We start from the raw sequence: 23,773 nt of genomic DNA on the forward strand, positions 1-23,773 counted from the left end.
CCTGAAATATCAGAGTCTCTGGTGACCAAAGGTTTTTATTTTTTAGAGTAGGCTTGATATATATATATATATATATATATATATATATATGCCTAATCCCATTCTAGAGAAGTAGCATCATGGGATTACCCAGTGGGCCATCTGAGTTTCACACATTGTGTTATGTGACTTTTCCTGTGAAGATAGGAACAAATGTCTATTTGTTCTATGCAGGGCAACAAAAACCAGACCTGAGTACAGTTTGGTGAAGCAGTGAACTAGGGCTATTTTTTTTAGCGTGGTTGGGGTCTGCTGCTTAGCCTTTTCTTCATTTGGGACCCACTTAGTTTTGTCTCTGCTTGGGCTAGAGCAGTATCTCTAGCAATATGCTTTTGGGCTACCTGTTTTGGCTCTAAGGCACTACTAAGTATCTCTAATTCTCCACAGATCAGGCCGACTTGATGAACACTCGAATTGCACCTTTTCTTTCTTTAAAAAAATAACTATAATCCCTGACTTCCTGTTGTGAAGTGTTATCACTTGTCTCTATTGTTAGTGGTGGGGAGGATTGGGAATCATTGCCATCTAATAACAGACCAAAGAGCCATTTCTTTCATCAACTTTGGCTTGTAGAGGAGAACCACTACTGAATATGGTAGTGATTCTAATGACATGTTCCTTAGTGTTCTGATGTTCTAGGTGAGGGGAGGGTCTCTGGGTCCTCTTATGCAACATAATCCTCTAGTGGATCTTCTAGATTTAATAATATGTTAGCTCCAGAATACATGCTTCCCTCAGCCTTTTAATCTCTTTCTCTTCCATCTTCCACAGCACTGCAGGAATTTCAATACCACTTAGCGTGGGCCACTGACTTTCCTAGCCATCCCAGCCTTCAGTTACACGGGCCTTTGAAGGTCTATAATGAAGTAAGCATTGTGTCCAAAGAAAGTACTTACAAACCACCAGACTCCCTCTAACCTCTAACCTAGTTTCATGATAAAGCTCACCTTGCACAAGTACCTTCAGAACCTTGTCCCACAGGTACTGCCCTGACTTCTGCCAGAATATTCCTGTAAGACCATCTAGTCCTGTGGGGATTTTTAATGCTCATTTTTGGAAGGATTTATGATGGTTATAGGCATGTTGCTTTGTGGAAGAAGGATCTTTGTTATATCTCCTTCTACAGAGGAAGTACTGGAGGAAGTATGGGCCACTACTTTTATAGGTTCAGAAATTTTATAGAAGTCTAAGGAGTCAGAATTTTGGGGAGCATTTTTATATGTCACCATCATGCATGCCAGGATCCTGTAGTTTCTTATTTTCATCTTTCTCTAGTAGGACCTCAACTTTTGCATAATTTACCTACTTCAGTTGGGCATTGAAGTTCATTCACTCTAATAATCAAGTATTGTATTTATGGTTCATCTTTTTATAATCATCCCTTGCATTAAATGCAAACTTCTTTGTTAACTACTAAAGAGACTTTTGTGTTTTATACTTGGTTTTAAATTGATATTTGTATTCTACCTTTAATTTTCTGTATGGTATCAGTGTAACTGCATAACATTACCAACATTAAATTCCATTTTCTTTATATTTATAATGACTTTCATACATATTTATATACTTGAATCATTCTATCAGACTATAGTCTCTATCCCTACTCGGATATTTTATCTGAAACATGACAAGTTAAAGTCTTAACATTTCGGCTATTGTCAAGTGCCAGGGATTGCTTATGCATACACAGTCTCCCACCAGGAATGGGGTCATCATTTCCAGCTGTATGCAGTTAATCTAGTCTTCAAGCCCCATCTTATGGTCTACTTTCTTGAGTTGCTTTCCATCCCAACTGTCACAGCCTGAGGAAAGGTATAAGGAGAGCAAAAGGAGAATTAGGGACAAAATGTGAATACATAGAAAAGGGAAGTTATAGGAGTTTGATATAGACCTGGCAAAGTCTCTGCTAACTGAAGCAGACAGAGGTTGCTCTTTAGAGAAGTCTCACATTGAATGGAGAGTCTCAGGATCTTGCCTTTGCTAAGTCATTAGCTGAGATTAGCCCACCTCCAAGCCATCTCAGAGCGTGTGACTTTGATCACTGCAATTTTTTGTTAGTGAGCTGACTCATGAAATGTGGCCTGGATTCAAAAGCTGATGCAGATTATAAAGGTGTCAATGGAGTCTCTCAAGTACTACACTCCTTATGCCTAAATGGCAATTCCTTTCTAGAAGGGGATTATGAAGTATGTATAACTATGTCCTCTCTATGGACTGAGCCTAGTACCACACTGTCAGAACTTAATTTATTTGTTTATAATAGAATTTATATTTCTTACCCATGGTCATGTACATGAGCCCTCCAAATGAGGTTGAGTTTTCAAATTTGAATGTTCTATGAATCAATTTGTAATTGAGGTACAGTATAGTAGCATGGGCCATCATTTAGGGAGGGTGCTCATACAGTGATGACAGTGACTAGTGCCAAGAGATATGCCACAGCTTGTACTATGAACAGAATTAAGCACTACTACAATGAGAGCAGAAAGAGAGGTTCTCTAACCTAGTGCAAAGAGGATAGATGTTCAGGAAAGGCTGCCCACAGGAAATGATGCCATGCCAGTCTTGGAGTGTGGCTTAGGTATAAAAGAAGGGGGAATGGAATGACAGCTATATAGTTCAATATGTATGAGAAATATTAGCCTGGCTTATAGGGTATGGCTTGAGTACTCCAACAATGGTGCAGTCTCACAGGGGAAGGCCAAGAACCTGGTAGTTGTTAAATCTACAAGGCTGGATTTCTCAGCAGTACCAATCTGCTGCTGAAGTCCTGGAGGACTCGTAGAGAGCTGCTGGCCTTCAGTCTACATTGGAATCCCCATGAAATCGAATTTGATACTGACCACAGAAATAAGGAAGACAAACTTTACAGCAGGAGTGAGGACAAACAGAAAAAAAGCAGTTTCCTTCTTCTATGTCTTTTTATCTGGGTCACCAACCAGAAGGTGTGGCCCAGATTTAGGGTGAGTCTTCCTACTTCAAATAATCCGATTAAAAAAATACAACACAGGAGAGCCCAGCACCTGAGGTTTTAGTTGATTCCAAATGCAGGAAAGTTGACAGCCAAAATTAGCTGCAACAACAGGTGAAACAAGAAAGCAGAAAAAAACCCACAGCAAATCTTGGGATGCCATCAAATACTAGAGACTCAGGGCTTACACAACAAAAATATATTTTCTCACTGTACTGGAGCTGGTTGCAAGCATGGTTCAGCTATGGTGAGGCCTCTTTTCTTGGCCTGTATATGGTCACCTTTACATAGTGTGCTTTCATGGTCTTTCTTCCTTGCATGCATACAGACACATCAATGCTATCAGATAAATACCTAAAGGTCTGTCTCTAACTCTTTTGCCTGCTCTTGGGACCCCTTTCTTTCTCCTGGTTTCCTCGTCCAGCCTTGATTTGAGGATTTGTGCCATTCTTAATTGTATCTTGTTATGCCATGTTCAGTTGATATTCCTGGTAGGTCTGCTCTTTTCTGAAGGGAAATGGAGGAGGAGTGGATTAGATGGAGGGGGAAGGTACTGGGAGAAAACTGTGTTTGGGATGTATTATATGAGAGAAGTATTTTTTAAAAAAGACTTCATCATTATGACCTCATTCAACTTTGCTTCCTAAAGTGAAATCTCTAAATCCAGTTATAGTGGAGGTTAGGGATCAACACATGAATGTTGGATAGGACACAAATAGCAAAGCTTAAGAAAAAATAGTCAAGAAAGTGTTGTGTAAAATTACTCTGAACATATATAACAAGTATACATACCTAAGCTTCCTATAAAATGAATGCATATAAGTAACCCTCCTTAGCTTTTATTTCTTGTTTTGTGATTCTATTCAGTTTCAATCTAATATCTCCCTGAAAAAGGAACAATATTTATGATTACTATGTTTACATCAATGGTTTGGAGGCCTTGTTAGTATAGTTTGGGGTCCTTGTTTAGCTGTCTTTGGGCTTAGTGATAACCTTACTTAGATTTTTGTCTGCATGAATGTAAACAATATTGTATTAGCTACTTCCTGCTCTGACAAAAATCCCTGAAGAAAGTAACTTAAAGAGAGAAGTTTTATTTTCCTTCTCACAGTTGGAAGGTACATCCCTCATGGTGGGAGAAGTCATGGTGGTAGAAATCTGAGGTAGCTACTCACGTCATGTCTGTAGTCAGGAAGTGGAGAGTGATGAATACTTTATGCTCAGCTCCCATCTCACTTAACCTAACCTAGGTAATCCTTTACAAGTGTACCTAGAGGACTGTCTCCTAGGTGATGCCAGATCCTGGCAAGCTGATAATCAATGTTACCAACCAGCCATATTGTGAATCTGAAAGTCAAAAGATTCAAAAATCATGCTTACTTTCCACTCCATCTTCCAAGTTGGTATTAAATTGACCCATCTTGTTTTTGTTGTCATTGTCATGTGGGTTCTGCTTTTGAGTAAAAGGTTGTTTCAGATTGTCACATCTAACAAGTTTAAAGTTCCATAGATTTTTTCCTTGTATGTAAGCCCCCATTAACAAGACCTTAGTCAAGATATACACTTTCATTAGGATCATTAGGACCTCCATTCACAGCAGGGTGAGGATAAGAACAGACAATGGTTTCTGCATTGGAGTTATCAAGTTGGATGAATTCGTGGGATAATTTAAATGACAGGATCTTGGCCGTTTGTATAGAGTGGGACTGAAGCTCAGGAGAGACAAGATAGAAATGAAGATTTGTGAGGCATCCTAAGATAGATGGAAATAGAAAGAGGGTAGCGAGCAGGAAGAAAGAACTGTAGCGAAGTCACAAGGACACTGACATTTAGAGCTGGGAGACCAGAGCTGGGTAGGTGGCTCGGTGTATAAAGTGCTTGTTTTGCAAAAGTGAGGGACTCAGTTTGGTTTTTACATCAATAGGTCATGTAAATGCCAGGCATGGCAACCCATTAAAATCTCAGCACTCAGTGTGCAGAAACAGGAGATCTCTGGGTCAAGTTGGCTAGGTGAGTCAGTGAGCCCTGGATTCTAGTGAGCAGCTCTGCCTTGGTATGGAAAGCAATTGAGGAAGATACCTGGCATCAACCTCTGGCTGCCCTATATGTGCACATATGTGTGAACACCATATACACATGTACATGAACACATGCAAAATGAAATAATAATAAATAAAAACAAAAAAGAGATAGTAGACTGAGGAGCAATTATTAGCAGCCAGGTAGAAAAAAGCAGGAAAGAGCACTGTCCTATAAGTGAGGAGATAGGAAAGATTAATAAACACCAAAGTCTGGATTTTTTTGGTTGGATACACATGATGTTGAATCCCAATTTCACCTCTTCCTGCATTAGTATAATAATAGATGAGAAGGATTAGAAGCATCTAGATTATTAGCCAGCAGGTTGACGCTTAATAGAAAATATCTTAAAAGGCATCACTTACAGATGCCTTTTCCCCCTTTTTCCGAGAAAAGGTCTCACCAAGAATTCTAGGCTGGCCTTAAATTTGAGGTCTTACACCACAGCTTCCAAGTGGTATAACTGTGTCACCACACCCAGTTACTAAGCACTAAATTCTGGAAAGATGTCAAATAAGATAACAGTTATCAAATGAGACAAGTAGGGATTGGGAAGTTTCTTCTATAATACACAGGTTAGTAAGTATTTTAGACTTTGGAGCAGTAGTGTTGCATGTAGTTAACTCTGTCTTGTACAAGGAGAAAAGCAGTCATAGCTAACACATAGACAAATATGTGTGTGTCAGTAAAACAGTGACCTGGCTTTAACTTAGAGACCAAAGCTTGCCATTTCTTGTTGTTCAGTACAGATTAGAGTTTATTGGTTATACTGTAAGTGTGGGAAAATGTAAATCCTGGCGGGCTAGACTGGGTTTGGAGAGGGTTTGAGGCTGCTCAGGGAAATTCTTGCATGGTCAAGGGAGAAGATTGCAATGCTGCCTACATGTAAGCTTTCTGTGAGCTGCCACTGGAGTTTAACTGACTTGTTCAGGTTTAATGAATATTTATTAAGAAAATTGTAAATCAACAGTTTGGCTATAGGACTGAAGCTCAATGAAGCCTCTGCGGGGGTAATTTCGTCAAAGCTGCTGACATGGGGAGAGGATTATTTTTTTAGGCTGTCATTACAGGTTCTTTTACACTTCTGTGGCTGAAGCAACACGCTCAATAAACAGGCAAAACCCTTCTGCTTAGCAGGTGGGCAGGCTGGCAGGAAAGCGGCCTTCCTGAGGTTCCCAGCAACTAGATGCTTACAGCTGCTTGGTCTGACTCCGCAGTTGCTAAGACTGATAGCTTTCCAGGAGCAAAGGGCTATTTATTTATACCCCTCCCCCCACTCTCCCACTGTCTTAGGAAGAGCAAGCACAAGAGAAGGGGTAAAGGAGAGGTCTTCATTCTGGGTTCCTTATGGCATTTTCTATGAGCAGAGAATTGGACAGGAATGGATGCAGATTATTTTTGATCACCATCTACTTTTTCACCAAGACTGCAGAAGTTTCAAGGGCCAGAATCAAGGGTTTTCTTCTCATCACCCCATTGATGACTTTGATTGCAATAACAATGGCTATGAGAAAGCTTGGAAGTCTCGCCTCATTTAAATAAGCCTTTGAATCCTCTAGTGTAGAGGATGCTTAGGATGGGGTGTTGGGTTTGACACACTGACTGATCCTTTAATGCCTCCCTCTGTCCTCTCCTGACAAGACACTTGTAGACAAACCTTTGGAGAATTCTAAGTGACTGCTCCCTTCTCTGAGGGTAAATGACTTGCCTGTGATGGCACTCTTAGATAGGGAGGGTGTCTCCTTGCACTTTTAGATCTTGAGGCAGGTTAAACTAATATTTATTGCCACCCACCATTCTGACCCAATTGAATCCTTTCTTCTGGCTAGAACGAAAGAGGTGAAATACATGTTTTTCTATGGCTTAAATTTGTGAGATAGCAGCTGGAGGAACTCTGTCTTTCTGTCATTTTGTACAGGTAGATGACTGCTGAGCTTCATGTCTGCTGAATGATATGTTACTAAACTGCTTCCCAAGAGGCTCGGTCCAACAGGGTAAGGACAGGACAGAGGAATAACTCGGAAGAGTTTTGAGAGTAAGTTCTACTAGTAATAGATTTTGTTGGTATTTGTGCTGTACCTGAGTTATAATTCTTGTGGAATAGCACACTAGTGCACCTTTTGATTGAATCTGAGTTCAGGAGAATGATGATTTTGATTCTTGCTTCTTAGTTTGTTCTCGATGTCCATCTCTTTGGGTCATAGACAACTCTTTGCCCGTCTAATGGCTGACAGACAGTTTACAATACCTTTTGCCCATGATTTCACCAAGAATTTCTTTAAATAAATTTGCTTTTCCTGTTTGAAGATTACTCCATTGGCAGTGCATGATTGGATGTGAATCATTTTTTTTAAACTTTTTTTTTTAATCTTATGTGTATGAGTGTTTTTGTCTGTGTACCGCATTCATGCCTGGTGCCTGTGGTGATCAGAAGAGGGCATTGGTTCTCTTGGGACTGGAGTTACATAGGGTTATAAGTTACCACATGGGTACTGGGGATTGAACCTAGGTCTTCTGGAAGAACAATAGTGCTCTTAACCACTGAGCCATCTCTCCTGTTTGTAGACATGAGTCTTAATAAGGCATGAAAACCGAAGCAGAGCTCAAGAGTCATTTTACTTTTGTGCAGAGGAGAAAAGAGTCACTTGAAACTCAGTATCTTTTGGCAGACATGGATAGTAAGTGTAAGCATAATACATTGCAATGTAGAGTCCACTTTGAGAAACACTAAAAGTGATGTTTTTTGCTTCCTCCTTTCTCCATCCCAGAGTCCACCTAAACCAATATAGTGCTTCATTCTTATCTGCCATAACATCTGAAATTAGCTACTCCTTTGAGGAAAGTAATTAGAAATCTCCTTAAAATAGAAATCTATTATTTTAAAGGAATTGGGGCCATCATTTAATAATACTTGATCTGATTTCATCAGCCCCCAAGGTGACCACCATTCTACTCTTATCACTAAATATGCTCCCCAAATAATCAATTTTCTACTGGCATGAAGGTTACATGTGTCTTAATTAAGGAAAAGAAAGAGAAAACAGTTGAGGGGTTATTATAAAGTGTAAGGGTGCTGGAGAGATGGTTCAAGTTGTTAAGAACACTTGGTGCTTTTTCAGAGGACCCAGGTTCAGTCACCACCACCCACCTGGTGGATCACAGTTGTTTATAAATGAAATTCGAAGAGATCTAACTTCTGATCTCTGAGGGTGCCAGGCATGTACATGGTGAACATATGCAGGCAAAAAACTCTTACACATAAAATAAAAATAAGTAAACCTTTTTTTAAAAAAAAAATATTAGTCATGTTACAGCTAATCAGCATTTCAGAGAAGAAGGAAGACAATAGTAATTATTCTGGAGCCTATAGGCCAAGTTGTCCACAGTATGATTAGACCAATATCCATCCATGCATCCATTCATGCATTTATCTATCTATCTATCTATCTATCTATCTATCTATCTATCTATCTATCTATCTATCTATCTATCTTACATCCAGAACGCAGTTTCCCCTATCTCCTTCCCTTCTCTCCCCCCAGTCCCACTCCTTCACCTCCCCTCTGCCTCTTAGCCCTCCATCCACTCTGCTTCCATTTCTATTCAGAAAAGGACAAGCCTCCCACGGATATTGATAAAACATGGCATATCAAGTTTCAGTAAGACTAAGCACCCCTCACCCCTTGTATTAAGGATGGGCAAGGCATCCCAGTATGAGGAATAGGTTCCCAAAAACCAGCAACAGAGTCAGAGACAGCCCCTGCTCCTGCTGTTAGGAGTCCCTCAAGAAGACCCAGCTACATAACCTAGGTCAGTCACATGAAGGCTCCCTGGTTGTTGGTTCAGTCTTTGTGAGCCCCTATGAGGCAAGGTTAATTGATTCTATGGGTTTTCTTGTGGTATTCTTGATCCCTCTGGCTCCTACAATCCTTTCTCCCTCTCTTCAGTAAATTCCCTGAGCTCAGCCTAATGTCTGACTGTGGATCTCTGCATATGTTTCCACCATTTGCTGGATGAAATCTCTTTGATGACTATTGAGCTAGGCACCAATTCTGCTATACTCATAGATTGGTGCCAGCATTTTTTGAGTCTTAGTTCTCTAATTCTCTCTACCTTCATCTCTTTAACACCTATCTTGCACTTTCTTCTCTTCTAAAAAATATCCCTTCTCTTTTCCTTTCACTATCATTCCCTGTTTTTTGGGGTGACCATACTGTAGAACTGGTCTATATTTAACTTGCTTCATTTGTCAGATAAAGTTGTATTCCATGTTCAGAAACTACAAATCAGGCTTGATGATTAGCTTTTCGTTTCTCCCTCAGAAATCTATGACCAGTATAGTCCACTGCATTCTTTCTTTACCTATACTAAATTGGTGACTCTTGATTGAATAAAGGTTTTCCAGTGGAGGAGGGAAAGACTCCTAACACATGTTGGAGGCAAAGAAGGAGCATGGAAGACCTTCAAGGTAAGCTAATGTAAAATGTGGGAGTGAGGCTTAGTTTGGCTGAGGGGCCTGGAGCCTGACTGAAGTTTGACTGATTTGCAGTTGGGATGGGGAGAGATGCAACCTTTTCGCAGTAAGGAGCCTGTGAGAGCTGGCAGGGCTTCAGGTGAGAAGCTAATTAGTGAATAATAACGTCTTGGCACCCACACCACGTAAATTTGAAACAGCTAGTCAATGTGCAGAGACAGAACTCTTTCTTTACAATTTTATTTACAAAATGTATTAAAACTTTGTACAATACCTCATGGCAATGAGGTTTGGTAATTATGCCCACACATGCAATTTACACTTTTACGGCCATTAGTTTGCTTGGCAATTTTTCTGTTCACTGAAGTACAGCTTTAACAACAAAAAGAAAAGAATTGGAAAAAAAAATCCTCAAGTGACTACCGCCAAAATCCCATAGCTTGAAGTTAATAGCAGAAATTTGAAGCAATCAACATTTTTTTAAACATGCAAGTTTTTTTTTTTTTTTAAATAACAAACCAATTTACCCGCTTCTTAATCTCAGTAAAGTTTCCTCTCTGAAAAACTGATTTGAGTCAATAAACATACATTTCTCTTTATACAGTGCCTATGAAAACATTTGTGTATAGGTTGCTTGGTTTGTTTTATACAACTTCATATTCACACAGCGTTAGCTTCCCGCACTGGGACATTATAGCATTCATAAGTTGAAAAATCACAGTTTCATGAAAACAAAACAAAACAAAACACAACAGCTTTCTTTTGTATTCAATACCATTTAAAATCTGACATGTGAGTTATTTGCTTATGACACACTTTCTGGAATGAAAGTTTATATTACACCTTTCTGGAAATGTTTCATTGGAACGAGACCTCTTCTTTTCTTTTCTAAAGACGAGAGCAAATATGCAGCGAGTCAACTAAGCATCTAAGGGTCACACTTGGGAAATGAAGGTGGGCTCCTAATTTGTACAGTCTGGAAACTTTCCAATGTACGTTACTGATGAGAGCAAACTACTGAACTACATAAAGCATACGTCGTTATATAGGAGGTAATTAGTGAGCGGAGACTATTTCCTCTGACTGTTCTGATGATGCCAACAGCAGGTATGCAATTAGTTACTTGATAGCCCATGGAGCAGTGGAGCGATCTTCGGTGAGTCAGTAGAGAAACTGCTCCAAGCAAGGACCTGGGAGTGATGCTGAGGTCCCTCAGGTTAGCAATAGGTTTGGGAATGCATCTTAGTCTTTGCAAACTAGAAAAGGACACATGCAGTCTGACGGAGAGCCACAGGCAGGCGGTAACAGGCAACAGCTGGTAAAACAGACCTAGCAAGAGTAAAGTCAGATTGAGAACTGTGGTCTGAACCCACTGGCCTGCCTTGAAACACGGTCCTGTCTCCGTGTTGTACACTTGAAAGGCATACTTAGCAGAGAAAGCAGAGCTAAACACAGTGTTGTTTCTGAGAAAGATATTCCAAACACAACTGGGAGAATAGGCAGCATTTCCCTCACCTCAATGCTTACTACTCGGCTATATCAACTTAAAATGCACACTGAATCAAGAAAAACAGATCTGTGAGCTGTAATTCCAGGCTTCTTCGAAAGCTCCGGGATCCATTTTAGGAAAGCACCCAGAGGTATGCCTAATAGTGCTCCACCCCTTGCTACACACAGAAGTCAACTTCGAAAGCTCTATTAATCCCTTCACTTCCACTATGGGAAGTTCTCCAAACATTTTTTTTTTCCACAAAACCATTGCAAGAACACTGTCACCATTCAGTCTCTTTCCCAAAGCATTTGAATTGTCTTAAGTGTCACATTTACATTCTAAAGATATACACATTTCAGCAACATCGAAAGGAAATAGGGTGCACAGAACATCACCACCAACAGGAAATACCAAAAACATCTGATCAGCAGATCCTAGAAGAAATGCCTGTCTGTCTGCCCAAACACTGGGAGACAGATTTTGTTTTTTTAATCAGGAGGAATTACTTCTTTTAGCTAAGATGGGTCTATTTGCTGAACTGGAATTAAATTTGTGTGTGTGTGTGTGTGTGTGTGTGTGTGTGTGTGTGTGTGTGTGTGTGTGTGTATGTGCATGTATGCAAGTATATGTGTGTGTGTATTAAAGAACATGGTTTTGTATATTGTGCAGTGGTATCAAAGAATGGCTTTTGTTGAACTGATGTTTTTAATAAGATTTTTTTTCCGCATACTGGAATCTTGCATGTCCACTTTTTTGTTGGTTTTATTTTAATTTTTTTCAAGCAAAGCAAAAAACGATTTCAATGATGGTTTGCATTGTCCCGAGTCTCAGAGTGTTCCATAAGGCACTGAAGGAAAAGAAAAATCAGTTTTTCCTATTGAAAGGTCATGGCACCATCAGCAATATTCGTGTCATGCCCGACACCAAGGAGAGTGAAATCTGGCTCAGGATCCTTGAAGCAGCCACATTTTCAGCGATTTCCTCTCATTCCATGCTTCCAGTGGGAAGGGATCTGCAAAGGCAAGGGGACATTACAGTGTGAAGGGACTTTCATTGGGAACCAAGACATTTATTAATGGCTCACTTGACTTTGGACAAACAAAGTGACTGTTTTCTTAAGTTGGCATTATGGGAGCCATCCTCCACCCACAGTTTGATTGGATGTAGGCAACAGGTCTGGTTAATATTTTCAACTGATGCAGATGGTTTGGAATAGATTAAATTAGGGTGGTTTTCTATCATATGCGTGGATTGTACTAACATGCAGGAAGTCTAACTCGAGACTTTAATCACTCAGGGTGTAGGTATATTATATAGTTTTAGTGACATTTAAATAGAGGCAGTCAGGACAAATACATTGCAGAGCAAATTCTTATTGCAGATGTGACAAAGATTGTTTTCCTAGGACAGAGGGCACAGAATTTTACGGCTTACTGAATTCAAATCCATTTTGAGTATGAGCAGAAAATTTCTTATTTGTTCCTTGATTGGGGACTGCTCTTTTCTCTTAATACCTTCAACCTTAGTGTTTAAAGTCTGAAAGTAACACAAGGAGTTTAAAGGGATAGCACATTCTAGAAAACAGGCAACAGCAGTGATACCCATGGAGCAGCTTGGCAACTATGGGTGCTTTGCCTTGAAATTAGCAGCCTGATTGAGAGGATGCTGGTAATACCCTCATTTTCATGGCCTTGACTAGATGTAGGGTATACATTGGCCCTGACTCTGTAAACTCAGGATCACTTTTTTGCCTCCTGTTCAGGCTCATAGCCCTTCTCAACCACCTTTCCCTGTACACTAATGGAACACTCATTTTTCTCTTGAGTGAATCCTTAATTTAGGTTGAATGAATAACATCATTATCTAACACTGGTCCTGGAATAAACACATGTGAGAATGTTAAAGATGTGTGCAAGGAGCCAAAAGGTTATCATGGGAATAGGAAAAGGTTTTCTTTTGTACCCCAAAGTCCCGAGTCAGTTCTCTTTCTTTTTCTTATTATCAATGGAGTCATTTCTCTCTCTCCTTTTTTTATAGACAACGATATATCCTTATCTAGAGTAATTTCTCTCTCTCTCTCTCTCTCTCTCTCTCTCTCTCTCTCTCTCTCTCTCTCTCTCATTCAATGGTATATCCTTATATGGAGTCATTTCTCTCTTGTTCTTATAGTCAATGGTATATCCCTAGCTGGAGTCATTTCTCTCTCTTATAGTTAATGGTATATCCTGATCTGGAGTCATTTCTGTCTCTCATTCTTATAGGCAATGGTATATCCTCATCTGGAGTAGTTTTTCTTTCTTGTTGTCCATGGTATATCCTTATATGGAGTTGTTTTTCTCTCTTTCTTGTTGTCAATGGTACATCTTTACCTGGTCTCATAACTCTAAGAAAGTGACTTGACCTCTCAGTGCCCGTTTCCTGCTTTTAAACAGCAAGAGGGGAAACAGTATCATGACTAAGAGAAAAACCCTCTGAGAAAAAAGAACATCACTGCCTCAGTTATTCAGAAATTTGTCTCTACTTGACACAAAATTAGTTCTTTTTTCTCTTTTTTCATAATTCCCTTAAGTAGTAAAAAAAAAATCTCTAGCAAGAATGCAAGCTGGGCCTGATGGCTCACATCTATGATTCCCAGTACTCAGACAGGAGAGTTGCTGTGAGTTTTAGGTCATTCTGGGTTACAGAATAAGCCCCTGTCTCAATCTTTCTCCCACTCAAAGAATATCTACATATATAAGGAAAGTTGATTACTTTGAAAAATATTAATATTTCATTGGATGGTCCAGAGGAGGAAAAATGGAATTTTCCCCCAATTCCAGGCTTGTTGAGGTCTTGCAAAATGGGAGGGATTTCAAAAACATCACCGAAGAAGCCAAAGAAGCAAGGTGTAGTTTTCCCTAGTCTTAAGGAAACTGGGTGGTTTCTAAAAGCAGTTTTAAGATAGTCAACCCCGGGAGCAATGAGTTGGGGTCATTTGCCAGGGAATGCTTGGAGGTGGGGTTTACTTCTAACGCCTAGTTAGTAACTTAGAGAGGTAGCAGGTTGTCGAGACAACTTCTCCTTCCAAGTGGATGCTAAACAGAATCTGAAACTAAGGCATATGTTCTCCTGAGACCAGTAATCATGGTACCACCACCACCCATAGAAAATGAGTAGAGACCCCATATCCTTTCTAAGGTTCCTTTTTATTAGACATATTTTATTGGCTCTTATTCTTCTGGGTGACTTAAACTGAGTCACACTTCCTGATCACTTAAAGGTCCTATAAACTCATAAGGCAGGCCCTGATAATTAGCAAGACAAGTAAAACTTCAGGGTACCCTTTCACCTGCATGCTCCAAATAGACCATGACCACCAAGGCCAACTCAGAAAACAAGAAACTAGATAAGAGATCAGAATTATGTAGAGATATTGTAGGACTTGTTTGGAAATCAAAGGTGAATAGGGGAGAAGCAAAGTCTCCTAACACCAAGGGAAGAATGGCTGGGAAGTTTTTTTTTTTTTTAAACAGATACTCTTCTCAGGCTACTTTATTATGCCAGAGATACGTGCTAAGAAACTGGGTAACTGGGCTGTAACCATGATGGTAGTGATGTCTATGTCTAATTGACTTTTATTTCAATTATCCATAATTTTGCTCTACAATAATAATAATAATACTCAAGTTGACTAGAAGAAAGCCAGAAAGCTATTATAGCAAGCTAGGTTTTGAGACTTTTCCATCCACTATGGTGTTCTATGGCCTCCAATTTAAGGCTATAATGACATGCTCAAAGGACTGATAATCTAGTTCTACCTCTCCCTTCTCTCTCCCTCCTCCTCTCTCTTTTCACCTTCCTCTTTCTCTCTCTGTCCCTCTTCCTCTATTCCTTCCTTCCTTTCTCTTTCAGTTTCCCTTTCCTTTTCTTCTTCTGAAATTTTCTCTGGAATCTGTATTAGGATCCACATTCTCATAATATCTCCATGTAATTTGTGATTGAAAAACATTATTTTGGGAATTTAACAAGAGACTATGAGGTTATAGTAACTGGAAAGTAGGGCCATAAATTCTTGGAGCCCTGATCTGTTGTAAAAGATTCTTTCTCCAGAAACCAGGAATGCATATAGTACTACATGGAGTGGAATGCCCAAGGAGTGGGGGCATGGAGAGTCTAAGAAGTTTTCCAAGTGGCTTTTAAACAATATATATTAATTGTATTTATTTCGTGTACATGAGTGTTTTGTCTGCATGAATATAAATGCATCATATGTGTACCATGCCCATGGAGGACAGAAGAGGGTATTGGCTCTCCTGAAACTGGAGCTACAGATGGCTGTGGGCTGCCATATGGATGTAGGGAACTGAATGCTAGCCCTTTGCAAGAGCAGCAAGTGCTCTAAACTGCTCAGCCATCTAATGGCCTTCATGGATAGCTGTGACAAACTTACAATCTCTTTTCAAACTGACAAAATCTCACTAAGGCTTCAAGTTTCCTGAAGACTACCAGACTACAGATTGAGGAGGCGGGGCTGCACTTTAAACCTGAACCTGCCACTATCTAGTTTCATTGCCTTGGACAAGCCATTTGCTGTGACTGAGTTTTAGGTACCCGAGGGAAAATATTGCCTGCTACATTTAATCACAACTGAGGGAATAGATGTGACAGAACTTGAAAAACTGCTATACATTCTTAAGATATACTAAATAATTGGACTTCAACTCCTTGGGATTTGCAGTAATTGTGCTAGATTGAAATTGTTCCTAAACTGTCCTACGAAAAAAGGAAATGATGTGCCCCCAACTGAACTGTATCATCAACTCAAAGCACTAGCACACGAGAACATTAAATGATTGCATGCCAATAGTGCTAATGACAGATGAACTTATGGGTTGAACATTCACAAATACAGTGAAAACAATTTGTTAACAGGTTAGTTAATTGTACTGAGTGTGTAGTAGCCAAAGGCTGCAATCTGTAGGACAACAGGACAACCAGCAACTTCATCAAATAAAATGATGCTTCCATGGTCATAGCAAATGATTTATTTGGATAAAATGTTTAAAAATTGACTAAAATATTTGCAGGCTTACATATAAGAAGGTCAAAATGTAGAAGTCTTAATAGAAATTAGAGCTTATTGACATTTATTGACAAGGTCAAAGTTAGCCACTTGAAATAAGGAAGTTGCTAGTTGTTCTCTTCCACTTTCCATAGGCATGTCAGTTAGGCAAATGTACTCGGAAGGTGGTCAAACTTTCTTCTTTTATATACTTGTAGAATGGAGGCATTATTCTAATACATGCTTGCCTATACACTTAGATGAGTTATTGGGAGTCAGATTTTCCTAAGTATTAATTTTGATTTGGTCAGCAGCAAGGAACCTAGACCCTTACTTACCTGAGCACCATCAGTTCCAAGGAAGGGATAACAAAGTGACTCAAAGATTAAGAAATTTGTTTCATGCTTCCACTGTTTAATTAAAAGAACCACAACTCTTTCATGGAAGCATTTCCCTACCTGAGGTGGCAGGGTCTGGCTTCTATTTCCTAGTTTAAACCGTAGTTCCAGAATATCTGCGTGCTCTAGAACTGTACTGTCTAACATGGCAGCCTTGGGGCACATGTAACTATTGAATATTTGATCTGTTGCTAGTATCGCTTGAGGTATGTCCTAAGTACAAAAGCATCCCAAATTTCAAAGATTAGTATGGATAAAATAACATAAAATGTCTCATTAATTTTTAATCTTCTTGTTTAATTGACAACATTGAAATGGTATTTTGATATCTTGGCCTCAGTGAAATTTGTCATTAGAATTAACTTTACTTGTTTTACTTTAAAGCTATAACTACTAGAACAGTTAAATGTTATTCATGTGGGTCACACATGTTACTCACATACATTTGCATTGAACAGTATTGCTTTAAGAATTGCTTTTTTTCCCTTTTGTGTCACAGACCATAACTTAATTTTAGAAAAGCACTGCTCACTGACAAGAGGGCACAATCATTGTTTACAGAAAACTAGTAGCAAAGAGACAATGCTAAAATCAAAGCAAAGTAAAAACAAGAAAGAACAACAACAACAACAAAAGGTTGACACACAGAAACATAAGGCCGATTAGTTTACTAGACCTTAACCGTACCCCTAGATCTTAACACTTTCTGTTCCATACACGTTGTAGCCTTCTCTGTATGTAGCATAATTCTGAGTGTTGGTGGCAGGAGCAGGCTTAAAGTTTTGGGTGTTCTTTGTGAGTTTCATGCGTTTGGACTCTGCCCGTGATTTGTAACAGAATTCTATCAAAGCCACCATCATGGCCAGACCCAGACCTCCGACAAGTATATAGAACACGCCTGCCACATTGCTCAGGCTTAGAGCACTGGTCTTGTCCTAAGAAAAATGAACAAGGTGATTAGTTCTTGAGGAAAACAAAGGCAATAGAACATCATAACACATCACAACAGTATAGGACAGTTCTAAATTGTAAAATAACTAAACATTGTGTAAGTGTTTGGACTCAGCTCTGGCAATTGGCTGATGTTTCATAAGGACCAGCAAGATGGTAGATTGTGCTTCTGTTGACCGTTTTGATTCTCACCTAAATGTCCTTTTGTTTTCATTCTTTATGCCTCTTAGTATCTCCAAATGTTTAACACAGTGTTCAACCACTAAATAAGACATCATTTGTCCAGGGGAACAAAACAGTAAACACAAGCATAATGCATCTCTCTGCCAGCCTAAACACACACCATTTTCCAGAGTTGAGTTGTGGCATAATTCCTACAAATGTAACATTCTTTTCATTTGGGAACTGAAGCACTCTTGCCCCTCTCTGCCTCACAATACCCCCTTTCCCCTTGTTCTCCCTGTGACAAACTTTCTTAACAATTTGTCTTTAAGCAACTAGGTGAGACTATTAGAGGTCCCTTATATTCTTGTGTGGGGAATTACTTCCTGGGGAGTTGTGTAAAAAGGGTTAAGTGTCTTTTTCCCCAGTGACTGATAAATTGCCCCCTTGGAGAATTGGTTGCTAAGTTCAAAATCAGGGCAGCAAGTCTTTGTGCTGCTAGAAGAAGGGCATAACACAAAGAGTTGGCTTCACTCCAACTTCCTGAAAGTTAAAGGGAGCCATCAGGAGGGTTCATTGTGTCCTCAACTGGCTCCACACAAATCAGAAAGATTTTCTAGATCATTGATGACTAAAAACAAGAACCAAAAAAAAAAAATCAAAAAAACCAAAAAAAGTTCAGCTCATTTTAATATTTTACTCCAGGGAATGCAGGACTAATTAAAAAAATGCTATGCCTATCTACTCTCTATTTAAGATGGAGGAAAAATTGAGGAAGGCGGTCAGTGCCTTTCAGGTCAAACAGCAAATCTGACTAAGCTATCTGCTTGCATAAAAAAGAAAAAACTGAACTGCTGAACAATGGAAAGAAAAAAATTGGTGTCTTGAGCCCTACCTTGAGGTAGGGCACACCAAGGGCCAGGAGTCTTTCTTTGAAAAAAAATAAAATAGCATTTTGTAGTCTTTTTAGAGGGAATGTAACCATTTTGCTGCTGAAAGGAGTTGAATAGAATAACCATTTTTTTAAGCCTGTGAATTTTGAGCATCTTATTTAATTGATGAAATAGTGGACAGATGATGGCCATTGCTGACCATTAGTACTTTGGCTCAGCTAGTCCTGATATGTTTAAATGGCCATGTCCTTCTGATTCTATTTTCATAGGAGCCGACCCTATACCTGTTTACTGTAATAAAAAGGCCAACTGAAACTGAATTGTATTCAATGGGTGTGGGTTGCCTTATGTCCATGCCAGCCTTACATATAGTCACTTTTCTAGTGTGAATGACAGGTAGGTGAATAGTAAGAACTTCTGTTCCTTATTGGACAGTGGTCATTTCCTTAAGGTAGAGCTCTAGGCAAGCTGCAGGGGTAGTTCATAGTCAATCAGAAAATGGACCAATTTCTGGAACCCTCTTTCTGCCATCATATATGTTCATGGCACTGAATGGGGTAAGAGATCCTTTATCATAACCCATGTGATCTGTAGCAGTAACAACAGTTTCAAATTCCATGTGTTTAAGTTTTACAGAATTCCCTGATATGGGATGTAGAAAACCAGTAGCAAAATGGTTCATTGCATGGGGGAAATGAGTGGCATTTCATGAAATGAATTAACTGATACCACAATATTAGTTCAGAAAAAGGAAAAGGCAAAAATTGAAACTAAAAAGAACTTTCTTAGGGGAGCAAAGGGGGGGGGCAGGAAGGAGGCGGGGAAGAGTGTTTCATGCTTATCAATGTGATGTTAATCCTGACAATGTATACCCTTAAGGAGCATGCGACTAAATTTTCAAAGTATTACATATAGAGATTCAAATGACACCTTTGGAAGAGAAAAGTGTGACAGACTTAATGAGATTTGAGATCCAAACAGATGCTGAATTTAATATGACAGCACCTGGGAGGGAGCTAATCATTCTGCTTACAGAGACCAGTCTTTGTTGTTTGCTTGACTGTTTTCTGATGACAAAGACATAATATATTAATAACCAGTAGTATTTACAACTACAGTCTCTGACACTGCAAGAGATTAAGATAAAGTACTGTCACAACTGGATCTTTTTTTTTTGAATTAATATTGGTTGTTTTCTCTTTGAACTTTCGAAATATGAACTACAGTAAAACCCCTTTATAACACAGCTCATTATTTTATAGCTTTGGAAGTGCATCGAGCCAGATCGAGTCCCTAATCATAAGAGATCTATATCATAATGGGTTGATGTCACATGGCAGGCCTATGAGGCTGGCATTTATCTTATTCTACAGTGCTGGTGTTATGGAGGGGTCCCACTGTGGCAGGGTGTGTGTGTTGGGAAGGAAAGCCGTTTGGGGGTAGAAAATAAACAGTAGGTCAAAATGTGATTGCTAATCAGTACAAAAAGACCTTCAGCGACTGACCTTACTCCCGGAGTCCTTGGCTCCACATTCCCCCTTATCGTACCACCATTTGTTTTTCAGCTTGTCTAAGATGCCTTGTTCACTGAGTTTCAATACTGCAAGGTTTACAGGCGTTCTTCACGTGGGAAATAACATAAATAACATTATATTATGTTATTTTATGTTATTCAAGCTTCAAACTACTTTAAAACTATAGAAAGCGATAAAGCAGGGGGCCCTGGCCACAGAGTAATTTTAGACACTGCAGGCAACCTGAGCATTACCTTATAAAAAGTTAACACTACAGCAACGCTATATTTACCAGGGCCTGCCCATATCGCTTTGAGTAATCGGCACACACTGTTAAATAATGAGGATAGAAAAAAAGGCACTCCTTAGATAGGCTGTGTGTAGTGAGGAGGGTCTCCCCTCAAGCGACAATCGTCGGCGGCAGCTTGCAGTAACGTTGTGATGGAGGCGTGCTAGGTTTGATCTAACCGGGTGTCTTGTACTTCCAGACAGAAAGCAAGTTATGGGTGTGGGAGGGGATTGGGAAGAGGACAGGGCTAGAAAGGGAAACATTTGTATATTGTGGACCAAGACAAATGAATGAATCTGAACAGAAAACAGATCCTGTATAAACAGCATGCCTTTGGATTATTTGTCCCCTATTACACAAATCTATTGCCCATCTGAAAATGATCTACTGAAGAACTGAACTATACACATATCCACATGCAACAACCATACGTTCTAATTACTATGCACACACTACTCTTAACATTGAAGGTTCAATGTAGACCTTGAAATTTTTGATGAGGACCATTTCAACAGCAGAAAAACAGGCCCATGGGATGTTTCTGAGTTACTGATGTTATGTCTCTCTGATGTTCCTACAATCAAGTTAGATCCCCAGAAAGTAGAGCAGAGTCTTTCAAAGTGGAATATATGTACAGCATTGTGTAAAATGCCCAATTGACATTACCACTGTTGTGTGGTACTATGGGGAATAATTTGGTAAAATAAGACCTCTTTAAGGGAGAGACTAATACATCTTCAGGAGGCTAGGTTACTGCTTACTCCTGGATCCTCCATTACTCAGTGTATAAAGACTGTATTTGGAACCATTGGGCACAATGTGTGAAATCTTACTGGTCTTACAACAATGATTTTTCTCTCTGAGAGATTTGTTTGACTATCAAATAGAAATAATGATCACTATCCTTTCTTCTTCCCATAGCTATTGAATTTAAAACAAAGTTTCTCTAATAACTTTGGGAAAGAATGTGTTATATGGAAATGGTGGCCTAATTCTATGATGAGGCAGTGAACTGTGTCCAAGTTCTTGTGTTCAGTATTGCCAACGCTAGTGTGTGTTGGTCTAATGCCACTGACTTAAAGGAAAAAGGCACACAAATTTATATAATGATGGGCATGCTATAACATTTCTTAGCTTACTTTGGATAAGTTGGACCTATTAATATATCTGGTTACAGACAAGCTTCCTATAATCACAAAGATCTGGTTTCTGCCATGCCAGCTCCCAAACTTTTTTCTTTTCTTTTTCCATTTGCAGTTGAGAGCAGAAGGACCATCTCAGTTTGAGATATTCCGAGATATGCATCATCATTTAAAATTATATGCAATTTCAGAGTACTTGGGATTTGAAAAGCAATAAATCTTTAGTAGCAGGGAGGTGATACCCTCTTCATTAGTGCAGGGCGTGGTAGTCAGAATATCTTCATTCTGTGTCTTACAAGGAAACTGAGCTCCTTTCATACTTTAAACAAGTTCCTTCCATCAACACTCAAACCCTAGGCTTCTCAAGTATCAACCAGAATTCCAACAATCATGCACAAAACTTTGAGCCTCCTTAAGATAGTATTGACAGTGAAAGTTGTATCTTAGATTATTTGAAAGGTCAGCAAGGCCATCTATTGCCCTGAGAGCAATGTGGGAGTTGCTTTCTTTCTCTTCTTTCTTATTTGTTATGCTATCATCATCACTTCTCTCCCAGGGCTGTCCTTTGAGCCAGGTTCTGGGGTGAGATGTAGCATTGTGGAAGTTGTTTTAAGATATAGGGCAAGCCCAGTACACACCATTAAGGCAGGTCCAAGCCCCTCCTCCCTGCACCAAGGCTGCACAAAGTGTCTCACCATAGGCACCAGGCTCCAAAAAGCTAGCTTATGCACCAGGGACAGGTCCTGGTCCCACTGCCTGGGGGCCCCCCAAACAGTTCAAGCCAAACAACTGTCTCGCTTACCCAGATGGCCTGGGAGACCTTGTCTTGGAGGAGGTGGGAATGGGGGATGGGTTGGGTGGGAAGGCTGGGGGGTGGGAGAGGGAGGACGGGGGAATCTGTGATTGATATGTAAAATGAATAGAAAAATCTCTTAATTTAAAAGAAGAGGAAAAAAAGATACAGGGCAAGATGCTTTCTAATGTCATGAGGGGTAACCTGGGTTCATCAGGCCTATATATCCTTTCTGTACTTCCTTTTTATTCCAAAAGTTTCAGTGGCTTCTCATTGCTCTCTGACTGCGTCCTTATCAGGCCTCGATCTCCTTCAAGGTTCTGCGTTCTTAAAAATACCTCTTTCAATTTGTTCAGTACTGCTGCTTTGATTAGATCTTAGGAACAGAGCAGCCTGATTAAAGTTATCACACTAGGGTTAATGGAGGTTTCTATCCTCTAGATATCCTGGTGTTAGAAGATGTTCATAAACATTTAAGTGACATAGATTGATAGAAGTGGAGTATGTGGGTTTAGAGCAGTGGTTGTCAAAGTGTGTATCAGGGACCCCTGAGGGATCACTGAAACCCTTTCATTAGAGGGTCTGGGAAGTTAAAGCATTTTATTGTGATGCTAAGGCATAAATTGGCCTTTCTCACTATTATTACTTCATGATATACAAATTCCTTATAGGCTACATGATATATGAAATCATAACAAAATGAATTAAGAAGTAGAAATGATAATCCCATCTTTTAATATAAGCTAAATATTAAGAGAGCTACAAAAATAAGCCAGTTTCATTTTTGTAACTTGTTTTGAAAATAGTTTTCATAAAGGTATATTATTTATTTTAACATGTACTGTGCTACTTTAAAAATAAATCAATGAATATATTCCTTTTCTGTTGTTTTCGCTTTGGACATGATGAATATTAATAGATACAACAAACACAAACAAAATATTTTTATATTTTTGCAGTAATTTTTAAGAATATGAAGAGTCCTGGAACAAAATGTTTTATAAGCACTGCTTTGGAGAATGGATGAATTTTGTTGTGATAGGGACTTATTCTAGGCTGTCAACTATATACTCTTGCCTAAGTCCAGACTTAGTATCTCAGCATATTAATGTTCTTCTCCTGACAAATGGCCTATGCCTGCCTTGGGCCATTCAGTAGCTTTCACAGAACAGCTAGTAGCTGTTCCCCATTCCAGTTTACGTTGCAGGTTACCTTGGTGTAATAGCTTTTGAGCAGGGGGCTGGGGCAGGGCCTTTTGTCCCCCAGAGGACATTTGGTAATGCCTCGTGTCATTTTTGTTGTCAAAAAAATAATGGGCTAGGGAATGATACAGGCATCCAATAGGTAGAGGCCATGCATGCTGATAAACATCCTATAATTATAGCACAGTCTTCACAACAATGAATGCATCCTCTGGTTCCAAATGCCTATAGTGCTGAGGCTGAGAATATTCAGATCTCCTCCTAGATACGCAGACAGTAAAGAACTCTAACAAATCATAGAGTCCCAGAATGTTAGTCTTTGATCAGAAAAAA

At 39.4% G+C, this 23,773-nt stretch overlaps 1 protein-coding gene across 7 annotated transcripts in view; it reads right to left on the bottom strand.

The window, feature by feature from the left end:
- Positions 1-9,787: 9,787 nt before the first annotated feature.
- The window catches only part of Gria3 (glutamate ionotropic receptor AMPA type subunit 3), a 284,667-nt gene continuing 270,681 nt past the window's right edge, over positions 9,788-23,773 (bottom strand). For 3 of the 7 annotated variants that reach the window (XR_013048255.1, XM_006981558.4, XM_042269681.2), the window contains 2 exons: positions 17,182-17,429; positions 9,788-12,067 (listed from right to left, as the gene is read on the bottom strand). Coding sequence is in view for 5 of the 7 variants with exons in the window: in XM_006981558.4 (XP_006981620.1) it covers positions 17,184-17,429 (246 nt within the window). In the remaining 2 variants the exon portion in view is untranslated. Of the gene's footprint in view, positions 12,068-17,170; positions 17,430-20,005; positions 20,121-23,773 lie in introns of all 7 variants that reach the window. The other 4 variants (XR_013048254.1, XM_016000147.3, XM_016000146.3 and 1 more) reach the window with 3 other exon arrangements.

This window comes from Peromyscus maniculatus, chromosome X, assembly GCF_049852395.1.
Source record: "Peromyscus maniculatus bairdii isolate BWxNUB_F1_BW_parent chromosome X, HU_Pman_BW_mat_3.1, whole genome shotgun sequence".
NCBI classification, from domain to species: Eukaryota; Metazoa; Chordata; class Mammalia; order Rodentia; family Cricetidae; genus Peromyscus; species Peromyscus maniculatus.